General features: G+C 41.3%; 1 protein-coding gene across 1 annotated transcript in view; it reads left to right on the top strand.

Annotated features, from left to right (window-relative positions):
* Window positions 1-25,927, top strand: part of LOC115128247 (protein PRRC2A-like) — a 50,015-nt gene that overhangs the window by 16,810 nt on the left and 7,278 nt on the right. Inside the window, 11 exon segments of the mRNA XM_029657931.2 lie at window positions 4,796-4,973; window positions 5,369-5,465; window positions 5,552-5,645; window positions 5,767-5,910; window positions 6,246-6,499; window positions 10,806-11,037; window positions 15,176-15,299; window positions 15,525-15,729; window positions 15,884-15,982; window positions 16,688-17,300; window positions 22,348-22,604. Coding sequence (XP_029513791.2) covers window positions 4,796-4,973; window positions 5,369-5,465; window positions 5,552-5,645; window positions 5,767-5,910; window positions 6,246-6,499; window positions 10,806-11,037; window positions 15,176-15,299; window positions 15,525-15,729; window positions 15,884-15,982; window positions 16,688-17,300; window positions 22,348-22,604 — 2,297 coding nt within the window.

The following is a 25,927-nucleotide window of genomic DNA, read 5'->3' as shown; positions in this document are numbered from 1 at the left end:
AAATGTTGGGCTATATGTTTTGATTTTTAATACATTAAGGCTGCATGGTGCGACTGAAGATTTGAAAAAAGTTGCATGAAAGGCATGAGCGCTGCTTTGTTTTTTGTGCAGGCTGTACACACTTCATCAGTCTCTCATTCACAATTTGACAAGCACTTGATAATGCATCGAATTTCCCGCGGCATCCTCTTAGTGTGGCTGTAATGACCCCTAAAAATGTCATGCCCCTTGTGGCTGTTGTGCCCTTGGGCTGAATATAATCATTATAATTAGGGCCGATTTTCAAGTTTTCATAACAATCGGTAATCTGCATTTTGGATGCCGATTATGGCTGATTGCATTCCATGAGGAAACTGCGTGGCAGGCTTGACCACCTGTTACGCTAGTGCAGCAAGGAGCCAAGTTAAGTTTCTAGCTAGCATTAAACTTATCTTTATAAAAAACAATCAATCTAAACTTCTTGACGCTACTCATCCCGTTAGCGGGATAATTGTCATCAACAACCGCTGAATTGCAGAGTGCCACATTCAAATAATATTACTAAAAATATTTATATTCATGAAATCACAAGTGCAATATAGCAAAACACAGCTTAGCTCTTTGTTAATCCACCTGTCGTGTCAGATTTTGGAAATATGCTTTACAGCGAAAGCAATCCTAGTGTTTGTGTAAGTTTATCGATCACTAGACAAAACATTATGAACACCTAGCATCAAAGTAGCTTGGTCACGAAAATCAGAAAAGCAATCAAATTAATCGTTTACCTTTGATCTTCGGATGTTTTCACTCACGAGACTCCGTTACACAATAAATGTTCCTTTTGTTCCATAAAGATTATTTTTATATCCAAAATACCTATGTTTGTTTGGCGCGTTATGTTCAGAAATCCACAGGCTTGAGCAGTCACAACAACGCAGACGAAAATTCCAAATAGTATCCATAATGTCCATAAAAACATGTCAAAAGTTTTTTAATCAATCCTCAGGTTGTTTTTAAAATATATAATTGATAATATATCAACCGCGACTGTCTTTTTTTAGCAAGAGAGGGAGAGACGATGGCTGCCCAAGCTCTGTTGCGCAAGCAAAACTCATGCGAACACCTGATGCGATATCTTTCTCGCTCATTTTTCAAAATAAAAGCCTGAAACTATGTCTAAAGACTGACACCTTGAGGAAGTGATAAGAAAAGGAATCTGGTTGATATCCCTTTAAATGGAGCGAAGGCAGGTTATGGAACATAGCGCTTTCAAAATAGAAGCCACTTCCTGGTTTGATTTTCATCAGGTTTTCGCCTGCAATATAAGTTCTGTTATACTCACAGACAATATTTTGACAGTTTTGGAAACTTTAGTGTTTTCTATCTTAATCTGTCAATTATATGCGTTTTCTAGCATATGGGCCTGAGAAATAGGCCGTTTACTTTGGGCACGTTATTTTTCCAAACATAAAAATAGTGCCACCTAGCTGAAAGAGGTTAACATAATCAGTAGTTAACTACACATGGTTGATATTACTAGGATAACTAGCCTGTCCTGCGTTGCATATAATCAACGCGGTAAACAGGTGACGTTTTAACAAAAGCGCTTTCGTGAAAAAAGCACAATCGTTGCACGAATGTACCTAACCATAAACAACAATGCCTTTCTTAAAATCAATACACAGAAGTATATTTTTTAAACCTGCGTATTTAGTTAAAAGGAATTCATTTGAGCAGGCAATATTAACTAGGGAAATTGTCACTTCTCTTGCTTTCATTTCATGCAGAGCCAGGGTAAATGAAGGTGAAATAAATAAAATAGAAAATGCAACAGTTTGGGCCGCCTGGCTATTTGCGAACTAATCTGCCAGCATTTTACATAATTATGACATTGAAGGTTGTGCAATGTAATAGCAATATTTAGACTTAGGGTTGTCACCCTTTAGATAAAATACGGTTCCGTATTTCACTGAAAGAATAAACGTTTTGTTTTCTAAATGATAGTTTGCGGATTTGACCATATTAATGACCAAAGGCTCGTATTTCTGTTTATTATAATTAAGTCTATTATTTGATTTTTTTTATTTATTTCACCTTTATTTAACCAGGTAGGCAAGTTGAGAACAAGTTCTCATTTACAATTGCGACCTGATTGAGTGGTGGTAGGCAGCAGCAGGCTTGTAAGCATTAATTCAAACTTTACTGCGTTTGCCAGCAGCTCTTAGCAATGGTTGATTCACAGCGCTGTTTATGACTTCAAGTCTATCACATCCTGAAATTAGACTTGGCAATAATAAAGTGCCTATTAGAATATCCAATAGTCAAAAGGTATATGAAATACAAATGGTATAGAGAGAAATAGTCGACGCGTCATAATTCCTATAATAACTACAATCTAAAACTTAACTGGGAATATTGAACCACCAGCTTTCATATGATATGCTATTTTGGCCATATCGCCCAGCCCTAGAACCCCTAGGCTAATGACTTCTCCAAAAGCTAATTGGAGTCAGGAGTCAGCTATTGTGGAGTCCAATCAATGAGACAAGATTGGAGATGTTGGTTAGAGCTGCTCTGCCCTGTAAAAAATACTCACAAAATGTGAGTTTGCTATTTACAAGAAGCATTGCCTGATGTGAACCATGCCTCGAACAAAAGAGATCTCAGAAGACCTAAGATTAAGAATTGATGACTTGTATAAAGCTGGAAAGGGTTACAAATGTATCTCTAAAAGCCTTGATGTTCATCAATCCACGGTAAGACAAATTGTCTATAAATGGAGAAAGTTCAGCACTGTTGCTACTCTCCCTAGGAGTGGCCATCCTGCAAAGATGACTGCAAGAGCACAGTGCATAATGCTCAATGAGGTTAAGAAGAATCCTAGAGTGTCAGCTAAAGATTTACAGAAATCTCTGGAACGTGCAAACATCTCTGTTGACGTGTCTACGATACGTAAAATCTAAACAAGAATGGTGTTCATGGGAGTCACCACTGAAGAAGCCACTGCTGTCCAAAAAAAAACATTGCTGCATGTCTGAAGTTGGCAAAAGTGCACCTGGATGTTCCACAGCGCTACTGGCAAAATATTCTGTGGACAGATGAAACTACAGTTGAGTTGTTTGGAAGGAACACACAACACTATGTGTGGAGAAAAAAAAGCCAACATCAAAACCTCATCCCAACTATAAAGTATGGTGAAGGGAGTGTCATGGTTTGGGGCTGCCTCAGGGCCTGGACAGCTTGCTCTCATCGGTGCAAAAATGAATTCCGAAGTTCATCAAGACATTTTACAGGAGAATGTTAGACTATCTGTCCGCCAATTGAAGCTCAACAGAAGTTGGGTAATGCAACAGGACAACGACCCAAAACACAGAAGTAAATCAACAATAGAATGGCTTCATCAGAAGAAAATACACCTTCTGGAGTGGCCCAGTTAGATTCCTGACCTCAACCCGATTGAGATGCTGTGGCATGACCTCGAGAGGTTCACACCAGACATCCCAAGAATATTGCCGAACTGAGACGGTTTTGCAAAGAGGATTGGTCCAAAGTTCCTCCTGGCCATTCTGCAGGTCTGATCCGCAACTACAGAAAGTGTTTGGTTGAGGTTATTGCTGCTAAGGGTTCACATACTTTTCCCACCCTGCACTGTGAATGTTTACACCGTGTGTTCAACAAACACATGGAAACATATACTTTTGTGTGTTATTAGGTTAAGCAGACTGTCTATTGTTGTGACTTAGATGAAGATCAGGTCAAATGTTATGACCGATTCTTGCATAAATCCAGGTAATTCCAAAGGGCTCACACTACTTTCCACTATATGTACAGAGGTAAGGTGACTAGGCAACAGAAAGATTAATAGCAGCTTGTATGTGTGTAGAGTCAGTATTAATGTAGGTGCATATTATGTGTGAGTGAGCAGATGATTGAGAGTAGCTTACATCCTTCATGAGAACTGGAGTTACACATGTAAATCCTGTCTTGGATTTGGCTCCGTTTCATATAAAATGCCTATGTAGTTTGTTCCCTCCATTGATCACGTAAACTCTGTTATAGTAAATATGCTTTGCTTGGGCTTACTCCAGGGCTATTCAACTGGTGGCCCGCGGGCCAGATTCGGACAATGTATTATTTTAGACTGGCCCTTTGATAAATTTTGAACGCTACTGTCTTACTGTGTCAGTGAAAGGGAGAACTCCAATACATGATGACAAGCCATATTAGCTAGTATCTAGGCCAGTGTCTATAATAATGTTGATTGGGAGAAAGATGAAAGGAGCAAAGTACTGAGCGATCCTTGATGAAAACCTGCTCTGGACTTCAGACTGGGGCAAAGGTTCACCTTCCAGCAGTACAACGTCCCTAAGCACACAGCCAAGACAACGTAGGAGTGGCTTCTTGACAAATTCAATTATTAGTGGGTCTCATGGTTGTGGAAGGCTTATTTCTTTCTTTATTTAACCTTTACCTAACTAGACAAGTTAAAGGTTTATATTTATTTGGGTATAATTTCACAAGCCCTGCATTCATTCGATTTTCGATTACTATTCGAAATGCAGTAATAGTTGACCCTTTACATTCTACAACATAAAAAAAATCAAGATATGCTTTTTAGGCCTTCTCACCCAGCCCTAGTTGTAACTAAATTCTCTGCAGTTCTTGCGGAGTCTTTATCAAACGCCTACATCTTGTCGGCGATAACCACTGTTGTTTTCATGACCTCATCTCCCCTCCCATTTGGTTTTCAGTGGTCTCAAGTTACTGTGGTCTTTCTGCTAATGACCTCATCTCCTCTCTCTTCCTCCCCCATCAGTTCCCCCCCGCCATGGCCTGCAGTCTCTTGGTAAAGTTGCCTCCGCGCGGCGCATGCCACCCCCTGCCAGCCTGCCCAGTCTGAAGGCGGAGAACAAAGGCAACGACCCCAACGTCTCGCTAGTTCCCAAAGACGGCACAGGATGGGCAAGCAAGCTGGAACCAGCAGACCCAAAGAGGTGAGGAGGGGGGCCCCCTTGCACACTCCCCATGAGGCACTCTATCGATTTCACTATACTAAATTATTCTCAGTCAGCTTTACTATTTAACGTGGCTGGGTATTATTGCCTCTTGTTAAAAATCTACATCTGCCCAGAACTCGAATTGAATCGATTTATCATCTATACTGATGATTTATCTGAATTAGCAGGATTGTGTCCATCTTCAGAATAAATATATTCTAATGGTGATATGAATATACAGATGCTATGTTATCTCAGGAAACGCCAGCAATACCGCCGTGGAACATCGGTAATAGGCCCCTACTAACTCGGTAACTGGCACAATTGTCGGTCTGACTGACTGGCGTGTCTGACACTTACCCATCTGGCGTTTCTCTCTCTCCTTCTCTCAGTACCGATGTATTGTCAGAACCGCAGCTGGAGTTGCCGCAGCCTGTGGTTTCACAGACGCCTGTACCGACCCGCCCGAGAACCCCGCCAGCTCCAGAGGTACACACCAATTCCATATCAATATGAACTGAAACACAAAATGGTTCCATACCACCATGGTCCTTATTGTTGTGTGTGTGTGTCAGGCTCCACCTCCGGTTCCCGCCCCGGTTTCAGCCCAGGCCGCAGGGGCAAGGTCCTGGGCTCAGGCCAGTGTTACACATGGAGCACAAGGAGATGGTGAGTCATACTTTACATCTGTCACGTCTCCGCGGACTTGACTGCATCATCAATGGCTTCCTAACTAACTCGCATCTGGATATTTAACTGTGAGTAACCCCTCCTCTCTTGCACCATACAGGTGGAAAGGGATCAAACCAACCGTCGCCATTCTCTCGCGAGGAATTTCCCACCCTGCAGGCGGCTGGCGACCAGGACAAAGCTGGCAGAGAACAGGGCACTGCAGATCAGTGGTATGGGCCCGGACCAAGCCTCCGCCCTCCGAGTGAGTAACGCTCATTTCTGTATAGGTTATTATAGACCACACAGTGAAGAGGGCTACCAACAGAACAAGAAGCAGTGGTCAGAGCAAGTGCATATTTTTTCATTTAATTTCGTCCTAAAATTCCCACATTTTCCAGACATGCCAGTTGGAGAATTACCTCCTTGCTTATTCATTCAATACATTTTTGGAAACAGTTCTGTAACTAGGACATCGGTTATGGCAAGATTTCATTGCATGTCCAGTGTTTCTTCCTGAATACAAATGCTGGTATAAGTGGCTTCTATTCCCTCCTGTTTTTTTAAACCTCTTTTCCTTGTTTTTCCCCCTCTCCCCAGACATGACGAGTTGGCGGGACGGTGGGGGCCGCGCCTTGGCACCCACCGGGGAGGGGGTCGCAGAGGGTGGCCCAGGCGGGACGCTGGTCATGGAGGGGGCTGCCGTTGGTGGCCAGGCAGGCCAACCTCTCCACCAGCAGCAGAACCCACAGTCCCATGGGCCGCCTAGGAACCCCCCTGCCAGCAGCCCCGTGCTGCCCCAGACCCCCGTGGGCCCTGGCTTCCCACAGTACAGAGGGATCATGCCTCCATTCGTAAGTCTACTCCTGGTGTGATCTCTGCATGTGTGCTCACAATAGATGTCGCTTTCAGAAAGTAGTCACGCCCCTTGACTTTTTCCACATTTTGTTATTACAGCTTGAATTTAAAATGGATTACATTTAGATTTTGTGTCACTGACCTACACACAGTACCCCATAATATCAACGTGGATTTTAATATATATTTTTTTATGTTAACAAATTAATAAAAAATGAAAAGGTGAAATGTCTTGAGTCAATAAGTATTCAACCCATTTAAGGAAAACTTCTAGTTCAGGAGTAAAATGTTGCTTAATAAGTCACATAATAAGAGCGCATGGGATTCACTCTGTTTGCAATAATAGTGTTTAACATGAGTTTGTAATGACTACCTCATTTCTGTACCCTACACATACAATTATCTGAAAGGTACCTCAGTCGAGCAGTGAATTTTAAACACAGATTCAACCACAGACCAGGAGGTTTTCCAATGCCTCGCAAAGAAGGACACCTATTGGTAGATGGGCAAAAAAAATAAACAAGACATCGAATATTCCTTTGAGCATGGTGAAGTTAATAATTACACTTTAGATGGTGTATCAATACACCCAGTCACTACAAAAAAATACAGGCGTCCTGCCTAACTCAGTTGACCCAGAGGAAGGAAACCGTGAGTTTCAGCGATGAGACAAGACTGTAACTACCAATTGGATACTAGAGGTCGACCGATTATGATTTTTCAACACCAATACCGATTATTGGAGGACCCCAAAAAAGCCGGAACCGATTAATTCTGCCGATTTGTATTTATTTGTAATAATGACAATTACAACAATACCGAATGAACACTTATTTTAACTTAATATAATACATCAATAAAAATACATTTTGCCTCAAATAAATAATGATACATGTTGAATTTGGTTTAAATAATGCAAAAACAAAGTGTCGGAGAAGTAAAAGTGCATTATGTGCCATGTAAGAAAGCTAACGTTTGAGTTCCTTGCTCAGAACATGAGAACATATGAAAGCTGCTGGTTCCTTTTAACATTAGTCTTCAATATTCCAAGGTTGTAGTTAATATAGTATTTATGACTTTTTCTCTATACCATTTGTATTTCATATACCTTTGACTATTGGATGTTCTTATAGGCACTATAGTATTGCCAGTGTAACAGTATAGCTTCCGTCCCCCTCCTTGCCCCTACCTGGGCTCGAACCAGGAACACATCGACAACAGCCGACAACAGACTCGAAGCAGCGTTACCCATCGCTCCACAAAAGCCGCAGCCCTTGCAGAGCAAGGGGAATAACTTCTCCAAGTCTCAGAGCGAGTGACGTTTGAAACGCTATTAGCGCACACCCCGCTAACTAGCTAGCCATTTCACATCGGTTACACCGGCCATTAGGCTGATAGGCTTGATGTCATAAACAGCGCTCAGCTTGCGAAGAGCTGCTGGCAAAACGCATGAAAGTGCTTTTTGAATGAATGCTTACGGGCCTGCTGCTGCCTACCATCGTTCAGTCAGACTGCTCTATCAAATCATAGACTTAATTATAACATAATAACACACAGAAATACGAGCCTTTGGTCTTTAATATGGTTGAATCCGGAAACTAATTTAGAAAACAAAACGTTTATTATTTCAGTGAAATACGGAACCGTTCGGTATTTTATCTAATGGGTGGCATCCCTAAGTCTAAATATTCTTGTTACATTGCACAACCTTCAATGTTATGTCATAATTATGTAAAATTCTGGCAAATTCGTTCGGAATGAGCCAGGCTGCCCAAACTGTTGCATATACCCTGACTCTGCGTGCAATGAAAGCAAGATAAGTGACAATTTCACCTGGTTAATATTGCCCGCTAACCTGGACTTCTTTTAGCTAAATATGCAGGTTTAAAAATATACTTCTGTGTATTGATTTTAAGAAAGGCATTGGTGTTTATGGTTTAGGTACAGTCGTCCAACGATTGTGCTTTTTCCCGCAAATGCGCTTTTGTTAAATCATCCCCCAGCGTTACATAGATTATATGCAATGCAGGACACGCTAGATAAACTAGTAATATCATCAACCATGTGTAGTTAACTAGTGATTATGATTGATTGTTTTTTATAAGATAAGTTTAATGCTAGCTAGCAATTTACCTTGGCTTCTACTGCATTCACGTAACACGCAGGCTCCTCCTGGAGTGCAATGAGAGGCAGGTGGTTAGAGCGTTGTACTAGTTAACTGTAAGGTTGCAAGATTGGAACCTTACAATCCCCCGAGCTGACAAGGTGAAAGCCTGTTTGCAAAGGCACTAAAGTAAAACTGCAAAACGTGGCAAAGATATTAACTTCATGTCTTGAATACAACATCACTAAATACCACTCATCATATTTACAAGCATAGCGGTGGCTGCATCATGTTATATGTATGCTTGTCATTGGCAAGGACTAGGGATTTTTTGGGGGGATAAAAAGAAACTGAATTGAGCTAAACACAGGCAAAATCCTAAAGGAAAATCTGGTTCAGTCTGCTTTCCAGCAGACACTGGGAGACAAATTCACTTTTCATCTGGACAGTAACCTAAAGCACAAGGCCAAATATGCACCGTTTCTTACCAAGATGACAGTGAATTTTCCAGAGGGCCTAGTTACAGTTTTGACTTAAATCGACATGCAATATATTGCAAGACTTGAAAATAGGAATACTTATGTAAATTAGATAATTCTGTATTTATTTTCATTACATTTGCAAAAATTTCAATTTTTTTCCTCGCTATATAGGGTATTGTGTGTAGATGGTTGCGAGGGGGGAAAAACACATTTGATCATTTTTTAAAATTCAGGCTATAAGACCACAAAATGTGGAATAATTCAAGGGGTATGAATACTTTGAGGGCACTGTATTATCTCAATAGCTAGTTTTTCATCCATTTGTAAAAGATTTTCAAGCGGCAACGCCTGTTCTTAACCTCTCTGGGATATATTACCCAACTGGCCAACATCCAGTGAAAATGCAGAGCACCAAATTCAAATAAATTACTATAAAAATTAATCTTCCAAGAAATCACACATTCAATATACCAAATTAAAGCTACACTTGTTGTGAATCCAGCCAACGTGTCAGATTTCAAAAAATGCTTTACGGCGAAAGCAAACAATGCTATTATCTGAGGATAGCACCCAAGAAAATAAACACAGACCATCGTATTTCAACCATCCAGGCGCGACACAAAACTGCAGAAATAAAGATATAATTCATGCCTTACCTTTGACAAGCTTCTTCTGTTGGCACTCCAATATGTCCCATAAACATCACAAATGGTCCTTTTGTTCGATTAATTCCGTCGATATATATCCAAAATGTCCATTTATTTGGAGCGTTTGATCCAGAAAAACACCGGTTCCAACTCGCGCTACATGACTACAAAAGTTACCTGTAAGCTTTGTCCAACTTTAGGTATTTTTTTGCGTAAATAATCGATAAAATTGAAGACGGGATGATCTGTGTTCAATACTGGAGGAAAACAAAGTGTAGCTGGCTTTCAGGTCATGCGCCTCAAACAAAGAGTACACTTCCCTCGAGCTTCATTCTGAACATGGCTACTTCATTTCTCAAAGGAAAAACCTCAACCAATTTCTAAAGACTGTTGACATCCAGTGGAAGCGATAGGAACTGCAAGAAGGTCCCTTAGAAATCTGTATTCCCAATAAAAACCCATTGAAATGAGGGTGACCTCAAAAAAATAATCTGAATGGTTTGTCCTCAGGGTTTCGCCTGCCAAATAAGTTATGTTATAGTCACAGACATGATTCAGAGTGTTTTCTATCCAAATATACTAATAATATGCATATCTTAGCTTCTGGGCATGAGTAGCAGGCAGTTTAATTTGGCATGCTTTTCATCCAAAATTCCAAATGCTGCCCCCTATCCGAGAGAAGTTAATATTCACACAAAATATATGCACACTTTACCGGCAGCCATTTCCATCAAACTGGCTTGTTGCGAATATAAAGCGTGTGTGATTACTTTAAAAGCACTTTGTCGTATAACGTTTTATATACCAAATAAAAAACTGAACTTCAATGTGTTTCCATAATTTTTTTTGCTCTGTTTGGTTTTGTCATTTTAATTAGGTGTTTCTGTACATCAGTGGGTATCTCGTTAGCGACGTTTCCCATTGTATATTAAGGTGTTAGAACATCACACTGTTACAGGTACAACCAGATGGGCTCTCAGCCTGTTAGCCACCAGTGTAGCAGCAGTCTGTTGTCAATCTCTGCTTTTTTGCACCAATGCTTTTGTGTATCTCTCTTTCTGTCTCTCAGATGTACCTGCCCTTCCCGCCTCCGTACGGCCCCCAGGGGCCATATGGGTACCCTCCACCTGGTGAGGCACCTCCCAGGTTTCGCCAGCAGGGTCATGACGGTCGTGGGCGTCCCCAGGGCGGTCCCCGTGGTGGGGGAGGAGAGATGGTGAAGCGACCCTCCATCCTGAAGCAGGATGACCTGAAGGAGCTAGACGAACTGGACCACCAGGACGGAGACGAGGGCTGGGCAGGTGAGAGAGAGCGAGAGAGAAAGAGGGGGGAGATGTCAGGACTCATGAACACTTATATTTATTGATTATACTGCTCAGAGAGCAGTGGCAAGTTTAAAAATCATCACATGAAGAATATGGGTACACTGTTCAATTGATATGAGAACATTCCTTAAACAAGATGGGAAAATTATGACTGGATAACACTTTATGAAAGCATTATGATTTAATAATATAATGTTTGAAAATTACACATTGTGACACAGCTTTTTATTTCTCCACCATAATCGCAAAGAATACATTTTTTCTTCTGTTTGGCAAAAGAAGCCAATTGAGCATGACCCCCACCCACCACAAGGAAGCCAGCCCCAAGTGTTACTATTCTGCTTTCATTCTTTTTCAACCCGAATTTATTCTAATATAGCGGGAGTTTGCTAATACATGGAGAAACAAAGTGGGCATCACATTTGACTGCATCTCATGGATCCAGTAGTGCTGTGAGTAGGGGAGGGGAGACCTACCAGGTTTATCCAAGTGGGGATACATCAGATACCCTCTGTGGGTGTCATTGAATGCTGACGATTCATGTTTTGTTTTAAATCCGCAATCTGAATCCCTGCTCAGCCTCATAGAGAATATAGATAATTATTCTATCCTCTCTGGATTACAACAGAACTATGATAAGTACCATATTACGTATTGGATCGCGAAAAAATACAACTTTTACATTACTGTGTAGTTTACCAATAAAATGATCAGATGGTGAGGTTGACATACTCGGTATTCATATCCAGAAAGCAAGTAATGATCTCACTACAATACTTTTTTATAGAAAGTTGGCAACATGGAAAGGACAGTACCTGTCTATTTGTGGAAAAAATCACCCTGATCAACTCTTAACTGGTCATATCCCAGTTTAAATATAAACGCAACATGCAACTATTACAAAATTCATATAAGAAAATCAGTTAATTGAAATTAATTAATTAGGCCCTAATCACATGACTGGGAATACAGATACACATCTGTTGGACACCGATACCTTTAAAAAAGGTAGGGGTATGGATCAGAACCAGTCAGTATCTGGTGTGACCACCATTTGCATGATGCAATGTGACATCTAATTGTGGCCCGTGGAATGTTGTCCCACTCCTCTTCAATGACTGTGCGAAGTTGCTGGATATTGGCACGAACTGGAACACACTATTGTGCATGTCGATTAAGAGCATCCCAAACATGCTCAATGGGTGACATGTCTGGTGAGTATGCAGGTCATGGAAGAACTGGGACATTTTCAGCTTCCAGGAATTGTGTACAGATCCTTGTGACATGCATTATCTTGCTGAACCATGAGGTGATGGTGGCGAATTATTGTCACGACAATGGCTTCAGGATCTTGTCACGGTATCTCTGTACATTCAAATTGCCATTGATAAATTTAATTTCTGTTCGTTGTCAGTAGCTTATGTCTATCCATACCATAACAGCACAAGGTGCACCTGTTTTAGTGATCATGCTGTTTAATCAGTTTTTTGATATGCCACACCTGTCAGGTGGATGGATTATTTTGGCAAGGAGAAATTATCACTGACAAGGATTTTTTTTTTTTTTTTTTTTTATATAAATGTGGGCACAACATTGAGATAAGCTTTTTGTGTGTGTGGAAAATTTCTGCCATATTTTATTTCAGTAAATGTTCAGTTTATATATTTGTTCAGTGTACTTATGGCCCTGACCACACATAACAACCTGTTTTTTAAAATTATATGAGCAACAATATTCCACTCTATTTGGAATGGCAAGCCAGATAAAATTACACGTTCCTATTTATATAATGAATAAGAATTTTGAGGGCAGAAATGATTAAATGGTAAAGCATTGGTGGACCTCACTAAAGCAGGGATCATCAACTAGTTTCAGACGGGACTATTTTTTTCTTGAGAGGATGGTTGGAGGGGCCAGAACCTAATTACAAATCATTTGTAGACTGCAAGTTGACCTCAAGAATCCCAAACAGTTATGTTTGACTAAAAATAGAAATCTGGTTGCAATTTCACTTTAATCCACCAGAAAAGACTGAACAAATGTTACGGTTAAACTCAAATAAATAATACTAATTGATAAAAAAATACATTTAAGATATCTTTGTAAATTATATAACTCCACCAAGTCCTATGTCACAGATGCAGTTAACAAAAATATATGGACATGTCTGCTCTATTCAATATTACAACCAACTGATTGCAGCATTACCACAAAAATGGAGGCATGTGGAAGGGGGTGAAGGTAAGGAACCTTTCTGTCAGCCCTGCATTAATAAAATAAATTGTGATAAGGACCAACATTTTTACAGCTGTGCCATACAGGTTGCAAAGTAGTTGGGACGAGATTTTCGATGTACCGATTCCATGGCACATGATTAATGAAGTGATACATAAAACGACACTGGTTTCAAAATGTAGTTTTTCAATTTAAATTAGTAGACAACATTCTATTGGTAGAATTTCATCTATATGGGGGACAAAACCATCCCTGCTCTGGAGATTTATCTGCAAAGAGATGGAATCATTAGATCACTAGTTTTGGTACTGCCTTTATGTAGCTTGTTTTTGGTCACGGGTTCAGGAATTGCTGAAGAATTGCAACATTTACCTGGATTTAACTTTGCAAATTGCCCTGCTGTGGTATTTGAAAAGTAATAGTCAATTGATCAATAATATAATTATCTTGTAGAAGCTATGAGAATAAAGGTTCAGAACTTTTTGTGAAACAGCACAGTTTAAAAATATCTGGCAGTTAGAAATCAAAACTAGATGGTTTTCACAGATAGATGGGTGGGGTTGAGGGTAGGGTTGGGCGATATGACAAATCTCATATCCCGAAATAGGTCATTTCATATAACGATACATCACTATTTAGCACATTTTCTGTTAATTAAATTACTAAATAGTTTATATATATATATTTATATATATAATGTAAAGGCCTATTTCTTACTGTATTTTGAATTATACTCAACAAATCAAGGTACTTACTCATATTTTATTTCTCCTTTTACTGAGAACCTTTGTGCAAATGTTCAATTAAGCATGTAACAAAATATTAATGTTTTAACATCAAGGTAAATAGAAAACACTTCAACTATAGTTGCAATCAAAATAAATAGGTCTAAAATGTGAATATGGTCTAAAATATCCAAACCAAACATAATAATACTCTTTCATAGTAGAACTGTTTGCATTGTAGCGGCAAACAAATGAATACAGGCCTAACAAATATTGGTTTATAAAATAACAAATGTAAACATGAAATACTTTCCAGTTTAAACTATAGCAGCAAAATAATGCTCACAAATAAATATAAAATATAACGAGTAAACAAAACACTCCTTCAAGCTTGAATTAACGTTAGCATTACATGAAAACAACCAAAGTGCTGCAAACAAAACTTTTTTTGGTCTCATCCGTAGACTCTCTGTACTTTTTCACATGATTCTTGCGTAGTTTGTAAAAGAGGTTAGTGGTGTTTGAGCCTGTTATCGGGACCGGCCTGCTGCATATTTTGTAGAGGGTGGTTTTCTGGTCCGTGCCAGACTTCATACTCAAACTATGTCCATGCGACCGAAGTAGCCCCTCTTTTAGGTACGAGCTCTGTGTCATGTTCACTCTCCTCCATGTTTGTTTGTTTGTTGCAAATTTCCTTCCACACATGTCCAATTGCTGAAAAATATTGCCGTAAGGAGTGTGATTTGCGACACAAAGAAATAAACTTTAGAGCATAATATGAAACAATAGAAAAATGTCTATCGTCACATGATATATATCGTCGTTGGAACAATTATTTTTTAAATTTTTTAAAATAATATCTTGTGTAAAATATACTGTGTACGTAAAATGTATATAGTATGTATAAGCAGGAAGTAAAAGCCTAAGTATTGTTGTCCGTTAGTTTACTCCAATTAGGGGAGGGGTGGTCGTATTAGGGGAAATTAATAAATATATATGGGGGATTGGAAATTATGCAGAAAATGACATTGATAGAAGCCACAATCTATCTGCAATATTAAAGCTGATCTACCCCCTAAAAATGGTGGTGGATGCCAGCGGTACAAATGCGTTCCATTGTGCTTCTACTCTGATCCGTTTGGTCTGTCAAACAGGGGCACATGAGGAGATCGACTACTCAGCCAAGTTAAAGTTCAGCGACGATGAAGGAGAAGAAGATGAGGAGAGGAACGAGAGACCCGAGAGGAGGGAAAGAAGCGAGAGCAAGAACGGCCCACGGTATGTCCCACAGTAGCTGCCCAACATAACAGAACGACAGTGTGTGGGAAATACCATTTGACAGTTTCAAACTTTTTGTACTGTTCTCTGCTCGCAATCCTCCTTTGTGCCATCTAGACCGAGACACCCACATCAATGGTTTCTGAATTAATAAATGACGGAGACAGAAAATAACGAATTCATGAAATGAGTTGTTGCATGTGGGATTGCTATTTCCTTCCCCAGGGAGATACAGAGGTCTCAAGAAGGTCCCCTTCAGGTGGTCCAGCGCTCCCGAGCCTCTGACAGTGGAGGGGACAGGGACACCAGCTGCACCCCTCCCTCCAATGCCGACCACGACTGCTCCCTACCCCCCTCAAGCAAGCCAGGATGGGCTGAGGAGGGGTGCAACAGCGGCTGGGGGGGCCAAATTGCCCCCGCCACCTTCCAGGTACGGCTAGTCTAGTAGACGTTCAGAGGCAGCTCAGGGATAATATGCAATTGAACAGTGACTAACTATTTCATAGTAAAAAGCACAATTGCTTTGAGGACGTGGATATTAACGTAATGGTTAACTGTAACCTGTGACTGCCTGTACACTACAGGGGCGTAGGCCTGGACTGGGTGGCCCCTGGGAGCAGCCCTCCCCCCCACCTGGGCCTCTCCTCCACCAGGGACAGGGGCCTTACTCCTACTACCGACAGGTATCTGCCTACCTGGGGAGAGAGAGGGCCTCGTATATACACTGAGTATACAAAACATTAAGAACACCTGCTCTTTCCATGAGACCGACAAGTGAATCCAGGTGAAAGCTATGATCGTTTATTGATGTCTCTTGTTAAATCCACTTCAATCTGTGTAGATGAAAGGGAGGCGACGGGTTAAACATTTATTTTTAAGCCTTGAGACATGGATTGTGCATGTGTGCCATTCAGAGGGTGAATGGGAAAACATAGTAAAGTGCCTTTGAGCTGAGTATGGTAGTAGGTGCCAGGTGCACTAGTTTGAGTGTGTCAAGAATGGCAACAGTGCTGGGTTTTTCATGCTCAACAGTTTCCCATGTTTATCAAGAATGGTCCACGTCCGAAAGGACATCTGGCCAACATGACACAAGCATCGGCGTCAGCATGGGCCAGCATCCATGTGGTAGGCTTTCAATACCTTATAGAGTCCATGCACCTACGAATTCAGTGTTTTGAGGGCCAAGGGGAATGCAATTCAATATTAGGGAGGTGTTCCTAATGTTTTGTATACTCAGTATATATCCGCACAGCATTTTCACACTTTTTTGCGGTTCAGTTATTAATTTGAGTTATTCATACCATCATACCAGGGAAGTTTTATTTTCATAATGCAGCTAAGATTGTGGTCGTGTGTGTGTGACCTCATTCCATTTTCTCCTCTCCCAGGACCGCAACTCTCCTAATCAGTCCGGCCCGGTGGTAGCCCCCGGAACTGTCTCTGCCTCCCTGGCCCCCGGGAAGCCCGCCCCCTCCCCACAGCTCCAACAGCAGCAGGCTACTTCCCCCGTCCCCGGAGGACCCACTCCTCCGCCTCAGACACCTAGTCTGCTAGCTCCGCCCCCTGGTGAAGACGAGGACGAGACATGGCGCCAGCGCAGGAAGCAGTCCTCCTCGGAGATCTCAGCCGCCGTTGAACGTGCCCGCCGGCGCCGCGAGGAGGAAGAGCGAAGGATGGAGGAAGAGCGGCGCGCGGCCTGCGCTGAGAAGCTGAAGAGGCTGGATGAGAAGGCCCAGCAGCAGGGTGGTGGTGGGAGCAGCGGAGGCTCCAAGCCCCCCAGTCTGGACGGCAACTCCGCCACGGCCGGAAGCCCCAGCCCTTCCCTATCGGCCTCGGCCTCCTCCCCTAACATCAGCCAGCCCCCTTCTCCCTGCGTGGACCATGACGAGCCCCCCCTTGCTGTCCTGGCTGCCCAGGCTTTGACCAGGGACCTAGTGCCAGGGCCCAGTCCCACCGACAGACAGAGGGCCAATAGCAACAGCAGCTATGACTCCATTACTGGTGAGTTTTGACTAGGGCTGTGGCGGTCATTACATTTTGTCAGCCGGTGATTGCCATTGCAAATAACTGCCGGCCTCACGGTAATTGACCGTTGATTAACTTAAGCATGTTTAGCATCTCTTGGCTTCCATGCATAGCCTACAAGCCAATGATACGGAGCTTTTGGAACATCTACATTTTAAAGTCTAATAAATTAATTTAATGTAGCCTACACCATCACAATAAATCCATTACTAATTTTAAGCAGGTCTAAAGAAACATGAAAAGAAAAAAAATCTAGCCTCTTTCAGAAGAACATAATAGCATATTCTGAGTCGTTCTTATGTTAGGCCCTGATCTACGCTAGTTCATTTAGCGGACAAGATTTGCTTATAATTCCTGTGGCATTATTTTATAGTAAGAAAAATACAATTTGAACATAGCTGAATAAATAGAACACATATTTTCACAATGATTTCTGAAGAAGTGCGCACATGCGGTTATTCTGTGTTGAGTGGTTAACAAAGAAACAGGACCTCCTATATGCTTCATTTAGAGTTATTTATGTAACTTTAGTTGTGATTCAAACGTTACACTACATGTTTTTAGATTTGTTTATACGTACTAAGGCTACATGATGCGACTCGTGATGATTTGAAAAAAGTCTCATGAAATACATGCGCTCTGTTTCTTGCGCAGGCTACATACACTTCATCAGTCTCTCATTCACAATCTGGTCTTCACGTAGATATCTTAATTGAAAATTACTCCGGTTAAAGTGAGTCACACAGTAAAATACCATTTGAGTAAAAGTCAAAGTATTTGGTTTTAAATATTTAAATGTCGAAAGTCAATGTAATTACAAAAATCTACTTAAGTATCAAAAGTAAAAGTATGAATAATTTATCATTCCTGATATTAAGCAAACCAGACATAATTTCTTGTTTTATTTATTTACCGATAGCTAGGAGCACACTCCAGTACTCAGACATCATTACAAATTAAGCATGTGTGTTTAATGAGTCTGCCAGATCAGAGGCAGTAGGGATGACCAGGGATGTTCTCTTGATAAGTGTGTGAATTGGACCATTTTCATGTCCTGCTAAGCATTCAAAATGTAACACGCACTTTTGGGTGTCAGGGAAAATGTATGGAATAAAGTACATTTTCTTTAAGAGCATAGTGAAGTAAAAGTTGTCATAAATTATAAATGGTAAAGCATAGATACCCCAAAAAACTACTTAAGTAGTATTTATTTTTATGTTTTATTTCACCTTTATTTAACCAGGTAGGCAAGTTGAGAACAAGTTCTCATTTACAATTGTGACCTGGCCAAGATAAAGCAAAGCAGTTCGACACATACAACAACACAGAGTTACACATGGAGTAAAACAAACATACAGTCAATAATACAGTAGAAAAATAAGTCTATATACAATGTGAGCAAATGAGGTATGATAAGGGGAGGTAAAGGCAAAAATAAAGGCCATGGTGGCGAAGTAAATACAATATAGAAAGTAAAACACTGGAATGGTAGATTTGCAGTGGGAGAATGTGCAAAGTAGAAATAGAAATAATGGAGTGCAAAGGAGCAAAATAAATAAATACAGTAGGGGGGAGAGGTAGTTGTTTGGGCTAAATTATAGATGGGCTATGTACAGGTGCAGTAATCTGTGAGCTGCTCTGACAGCTGGTGCTTAAAGCTAATGAGAGAGATAAGTGTTTCCAGTTTCAGAGATTTTTGTAGTTCGTTCCAGTCATTGGCAGCAGAGAACTGTAAGGAGAGGCGGCCAAAGGAGGAATTGGTTTTTGGGGTGACCAGAGAGATATACCTGCTGGAGCGCGTGCTACAGGTGGGTGCTGCTGTGGTGACCAGCAAGCTAAGGGGGGACTTTACCAAGCAGGGTCTTGTAGATGACCTGGAGCCAGTGGGTTTGGCGACGAGTATGAAGCGAGGGCCAGCCAACGAGAGCGTACAGGTCGCAGTGGTGGGTAGTATATGGGGCTTTGGTGACAAAACGGATGGCACTGTGATAGACTGAATCCAATTTATTGAGTAGGGTATTGGAGGCTATTTTGTAAATGACATCGCCGAAGTTGAGGATCGGTAGAAGGGTCAGTTTTATGAGGGTATGTTTGGCAGCATGAGTGAAGGATGCTTTGTTGCGAAATAGGAAGCCAATTCTAGATTTAACTTTAGATTGGAGATGTTTGATGTGAGTCTGGAAGGAGAGTTTACTGTCTAACCAGACACATAGGTAGTTGTCCACATATTCTAAGTCAGAACCATCCAGAGTAGTGATACTGGACGGGTGGGCAGGTGCAGGAAGTGGTCTGTTGAAAAACATGCAATTAGTTTTACTTGTATTTAAGAGCATTTGGAGGCCACGGAAGGAGAGTTGTATGGCATTGAAGCTCGTCTGGAGGGTTGTTAACACAGTGTCCAAAGATGGGCCTGAAGTATACAGAATGGTGTCATCTGCGTAGAGGTGGATCAGAGACTCACCAGCAGCAAGAGCGACATCATTGATGAATACAGAGAAGAGAGTCGGCCCAAGAATTGAACCTTGTGGCACCCCCATAGAGACGACCAGAGGCCCGGGCAACAGGCCCTCCGATTTGACACACTGAACTCTATCAGAGAAGTAGTTGGTGAACCAGGCGAGACAATCATTTGAGTACTTCTACTTGAGCACCTTATACCACTGACAGAAATCAATCAAATCATTCAAAATTGGCTACTAATGATTTGGTCACAGAGGATCATTAGCTTCTTCCTCAAAAATAATTTGTGGATTGTTTTAAATCTCATTGCCTACAGTCAGAAGGAAAGGCAATGCGGCAAATGCCAAGTACATGATTGTTGAGTTGCGACTGCCATCGAAAGTAAAGGCCCAGCCAGTCATATCGCAATGTTTCAAAATACAATGGCGGAAAGTAAATGGTAATTGACGCAATCTGTCTTTTAGTTATCAAAATGATCAACTTCATTGAGAGAACAATACTATTGCCTGTCTTATTGGCACCAGCCTATGGACAAAGTTGTTATTGATCTGTTTGTAAGTGTCAGCAAAGTAGGCTACCTTGTAATTTGTCATGTTAAAAAATATTATGCTAATGTACCATTCATATAAAGTGTAGTAGAATAGCATCAAATGTGTTAATAGAAGGCCAACATTTTTCAGTGCAAAGAGAGAAGAAATCTGATATAGCCTATTAACTTCTTATGGTATAGGGGACGCTTTTGCGTCCCACTCTGGCAAAAGCCAGGGAAAATGCAGCGCGGAAAATTAAAATAAATTATATAAAAATCAAACTTGTAAGATACTAAATTAAAGCTACACTCGTTGAATCCAGCCAACAGGTCAGGTTTTAATAAGGCTTTTCGGCGAAAGCATAAGAAGCTATTATCTGATGATAGCACAACAGTAAACAGAGGGTAGCATATTTCAACCCTGCAGGCGCTACACAAAACAAAAAATAAATAATAATAATAATAAATAATAATAATAATAATAAAACATGCCTTACCTTTGACGAGCTTCTTTTGTTGGCACTCCAATATGTCCCATAAACATCACAATTGGTCCTTTTGTTCGATTAATTCCGTCCATATATATCCAAAATGTCAATTTATTATGCGCGTTTGATCCAGAAAAAAACAGCTTCCAAATTGCGCAACGTCACTACAAAATATTTCAAAAGTTGCCTGTAAACTTTGCCAAAACATTTCAAACTACTTTTGTAATACAACTTGAGGTATTTTTTAAACATTAATAATCGATCAAATTGAAGACTGGTCTATCTGTGTTCAATACAGGAAGACAACAAACCAAGCTACTTTTCAATTCTTGCGCAACTCTCAACAGTGTTACGGAGTTTGTAGATGGCCGTACTTCTTCATTGCACAAATGAATAACCTCAACCAAATTCCAAAGACTGGTGGCATCCAGTGGAACTGAAAACAAGTTCCTAAGAAATACCGTTTCCCAATGAGAACGCACTAAACAGACAGATCTCAAAGAGAGAAAAAAATCTGAACGGTTAGTCCTCGGGGTTTTGCCTGCTACATAAGTTCTGTCATACTCACAGACATGATTCAAACAGTTTTAGAAACTTGTGTGAGTGTTTTCTATCCAAATCTACTAATATTATGCATATCTTATATTCTTGGCATGAGTAGCAGGAAGTTGAAATTGGGCACGCTATTTATCCAAAAGTGAAAATGCTGCCCCCTATACCTTAAGAAGTTAACCTAGGCCTACTCTACGCTACACGCGCTCAGCCATGCATTGAACGTCTTTTTTTGTGAACAGTGACCACGTTTTTTTTCTTTTTTTCACCTAAATTGTGACTATCCAATCTAGTCATCACATTACGAATAGTAGGCTGTCTTCAATTAATCTACAGATGCATGGAATGCTTTATTATAAAGGTGCATTTTTATGGGGAAAATTTGCTTCCCCTTAAATCTCACGCTGCCGGCTTCACCGGTTGTAAAGCAGATTAATGTGCTTAATTTTAAGAGTTGAGCAATAAATATAGCAGCACCAGAAAGCTGGGATCTTCTTTTAAATAGTGGCCAGCCAGAACATTTGTTTTTTCCCACACGATTGTGCATTGACTGGGCCTATAAGACCACATGTTTGACTAGGCTATGTGCTCTCCAATTGTGTTTCAGGGGGCCTAGGCCTATAAACTATGTTTAGTGTTATTTGGGCGTTATTATATAGTCGTGATACAAAACGTATAGGCCTATGGTCTAGGCTACCTGATGCATGTGACTATGATATGAACAAGTCATGCGCTGTTTCTTGTCTTAGGCTGCACATGATTGGCATCATTCACGTTCAAGACGTTCAATGTTTGGGCCATAGACAAAAGGCTAATATGGATTTCACCAAACAGTTGTGCATCTTTGAAGTTGTTGATTTATCACATCTTAAATTCACAATAGTACCTTCCTTCAAATTTGATAGCATGTTACTTGTGCTCGTTCACATCTGCTTACCTCTTCCAACAACCAGTGGTATATCATTGCTGTATTCTCTCCCCTTCCTCCATCCAGACACCCAGGTGTATCCCCAGCCCCCCACTCCCCAACTGCAGCAGCCCTCTCTGGAGGTCCTGGTGCCTGGGGAAGGGAAGGAGGAGATCCTAGGTAGTGCTCAAGTCCGCAGCGGAGGAGGTGGTGGAGGAGTGGTAGACCCAATGAAGGTAGAGGGCGTGGGAGGAGGAGCAGGTCGCCAAGCCAGTGCACTCCCCGGACAGGGCTTCTCCAAGTACCAGAAGTCCCTGCCTCCCCGCTTTCAGAGGCAGCAACAGGTCAGTCTAATAACCTATTGAAGTCATTATCAAAGGTACATTTATGGGTAATGATCTTAAGGGCTACATTTGGTTTGCTATGCTGCTCGACTGAAATATTTAATTGGTCACTGGAAAAGGATCAATTTCCAAATGTATGTGTCCAATCCCGAAAGACAACGAACCCTTTACGCCTGCCACTAGTCGACCAATCAGTCTACTCCCTTCACTCAGTAAGATATTAGAGGGTATTGTGAGTAAACAAATATGGGAGTACATGGGAAATAATGATTTGATCACAGCCAATTCGCATGCTTATTGCAAAATACATTCTACTAACACTGCATTTGTTGACATGACTAATTAATGGCTCAGATGATGGCACGTTAGATTTCAGTGCAGCAAAATTACTCTTATTTACTTTTGTAAATATGCTTTTTCTTTACGTGTCAATATGTCAGTGTATTATGTCTGTTTTGTAAATTGTATTTTAAAGTTTAAGGACTCTTCGAAGATGAGTCCAAATGAGGACTATTTGGACTAAGAAATCCTAATAAAATAAAATCTAAACTTGATGTGACGTAGACAAGAGCTGAGACATACACGGGGGGATGAAGCCCAGTCAAATCGACGTATATGGGGTATATATTGTCCCTTTCACATCCCAAGTTGAAGTTCCATTCTACAAAGCAAAGCAAACCGTTCCATTCACTGTCCCAGAAAAAAACCCCGATCAATACAAACCAAATCAATGTGGGTCCAGAGTAGTTGTTCTGTCCTTGACACTGCATTTCAGATTGGCTTAACCTTCCCAAAGTGCCAGTTTGAGGAATTTACCACTACCTTTTTGTGGCTCCATTTTATGACTGCAGTTTGACAACAAACGCTATAAATAATCTGTGTTCAAATTCAGTATGAGTAGGAGTGCTGATATAACACCGTTTTTTAATTTTTTATTATAATGAATAGCAATATACAGTGCATTTGGAAAGTATTCAGACCCCTTGACTTTTTCCACATTTTGTCACGTTACAGCCTTTTTCTAAAATGATTGCAATAGTTCCCCCCCCCCCCAATCAATCTATACACACTACCCCATAATGACAAACCCCCCAAAAATGTTTGTGTGAATTTATAAAAAATATCAAACTAAAATATGACATTGACATAAGTATTCAGACTCAGTACTTTGTTGAATTACCTTTGGCAGCGATTACAGCCTCGAGTCTTCTTGGGTATGACGCTACAAGCTTGGCACACCTGCATTTGGGGAGTTTCTCCCATTCTCTGCAGATCCTCTCAAGCTCTGTCAGATTGGATGGGGAACGTCGCTGCACAGCTATTTTCACGTCTCTCCAGAGATGTTCGATAAGGTTCAATTCCGTGCCCTGGCTGGGCCACTCAAGGACATTCAGAGACATTTCCTGAAGCCACTCCTGCTTTCTCTTGGCTGAGTACTTAGGGTCGTTGTCCTGTTGGAAGGTGAACCTTCACCCCAGTCTGAAGTCCTGAGTGCTCTGGAGCAGGTTTACATCAAGGATCTCTCTCTACTTTGGTCCATTCTTCTTTGTCTCGACTGGTCTCCCAGTCCCTGCTGCAGAAAAAAATCCTCACAGCATGATGCTGCCACCACCATGCTTCACCATATGGATGGTATTGGCCAGGTGATGAGCAGTGCCTCGTTGGCATTCAGGCCAAATAGTTAAATCTTGGTTTCATCAGACCAGAGAAATCTTGTTTCTCATGGTCAGAGTCCTTTAGGTGCCTTTTGGCAAACTCCAAGCGGGCTGTCATGTTCTTCTTACTGAGGGGCTTCTGTGGCATCTCTACTGTGAATGCCTGATTGGTGGAGTGCTTCAGAGATGGTTGTTCTTCTGGAAGGTTCTCTAGTCTCCACAGAGGAACTCTAGAGCTCTGTCAGATTGACCATCGGTTTCTTGGTCTCCTCCCTGACCAAGGCCCTTCTCCCCCGATTGCTCAGTTTGGCCGGGTGGCCAAATCTAGGAAGAGTCTTGGTGGTCCCAAACTTCTTCCATTAAAGAATGATGGAGTCCACTGTGTTCTTGGGGACCTTCAATGCTGCAGACATTTTGTTCCCTTCCCCAGATCTGTGCCTTGACACAATCCTGTCTCAGAGCTCTACGGACAATTCCTTTGACCTCATGGCTTGGTTTTTGCTCTGACTTGCACTGCCAACTGTGGGACTTTATATAGACAGGTATGTGCCTTTCCAAATAATGTCCAAACAATTGAATTTACCACAGGTGGACTCCAATCAAGTTGTAGAAACATCTCAAGGATGATCAATGGAAACAGGATGCACCTGAGCTCAATTTCGAGTCTCATAGCAAGGTCTGAATACTTATGTATATGTGATATTTCAGTAATTCTTTAGTATTATTAATATTTGTATAAAAAAATGTTTTTTCTCCCCAATTTCATGATATTCAATTGGTAGTTAGTCTTGTCCTATCGCTGCAACTCCCGTACGGACTCGAAGCTTGAGAGCCATGCGTCCTCCTAAACACGACCCTGTCAAGCCGGACTACTTCTTGACACAATGCTCGCTTAACCCGGACGCCAGCCGCACCAATGTGTCAGCGGAAACATTGTACACCTGGCTACAGTGTCAATGTGCATGCTCTCGGCCCACCACAGGTGTCGCTAGAGCGTGATGGGACAAGGACATCCCGGCCAGCCAAACGCTCCCCTAATCTGGACGACGCTGGGCCAATTGTGTGCTGCTTCATGGGTCTCCTGGTCGCGGCTGGCTGCGACACAGCCCGTTATCGAACCAAGATCTGTAGTGATGCCACTAGCACTGTGATTCAGTGCCTTAGACCGCTGCGCCACTCGGGAAGTCCTGCTCTTTGTAGGGTCTGCTCTTTGTCACTTTTTGGAGTTAAGACATAAGGTTACGTTTTCCTCTATTACAGTAAAATTTCTCCATGTGTTTCAGTGTATGACCGATTCTGTTGGACCAAACCGCAAATGCAAATAGTGAGTTGAAACTGCTTGTTGTCAGAGAGGAAAAAGTGATCTTTCATCTTTGTTGTTGCGAGTGTCAGGGGAGGGGCTTGGTGTTTGAGTGGGAAAGTGCACTCAGCACAAAAGAAGCGAAGGAGACCAGACCAAAACGACGAGATAAGATGAGACCAAGCGGACATAAACGCTCATAAAATCGACAAACAAAATAATTTGATTCTCCTGATGCATGCATGTGGAATTTTTTGCGCTAAAACATACATTCTAATTGATCTAATTAACTTGATATATCTCCCAGCCCTACACGTGTGACTAAGCCTCTTTTGATAAAGGGTCTCCTAAATGGCTTATTTATTTAT

This window comes from Oncorhynchus nerka, linkage group LG4 (assembly GCF_034236695.1).
Source record: "Oncorhynchus nerka isolate Pitt River linkage group LG4, Oner_Uvic_2.0, whole genome shotgun sequence".
Lineage (NCBI taxonomy): Eukaryota > Metazoa > Chordata > Actinopteri > Salmoniformes > Salmonidae > Oncorhynchus > Oncorhynchus nerka.
Note: the sequence above shows the minus strand (reverse complement) of the source record. Positions and strands in the feature narration are given on the sequence as shown.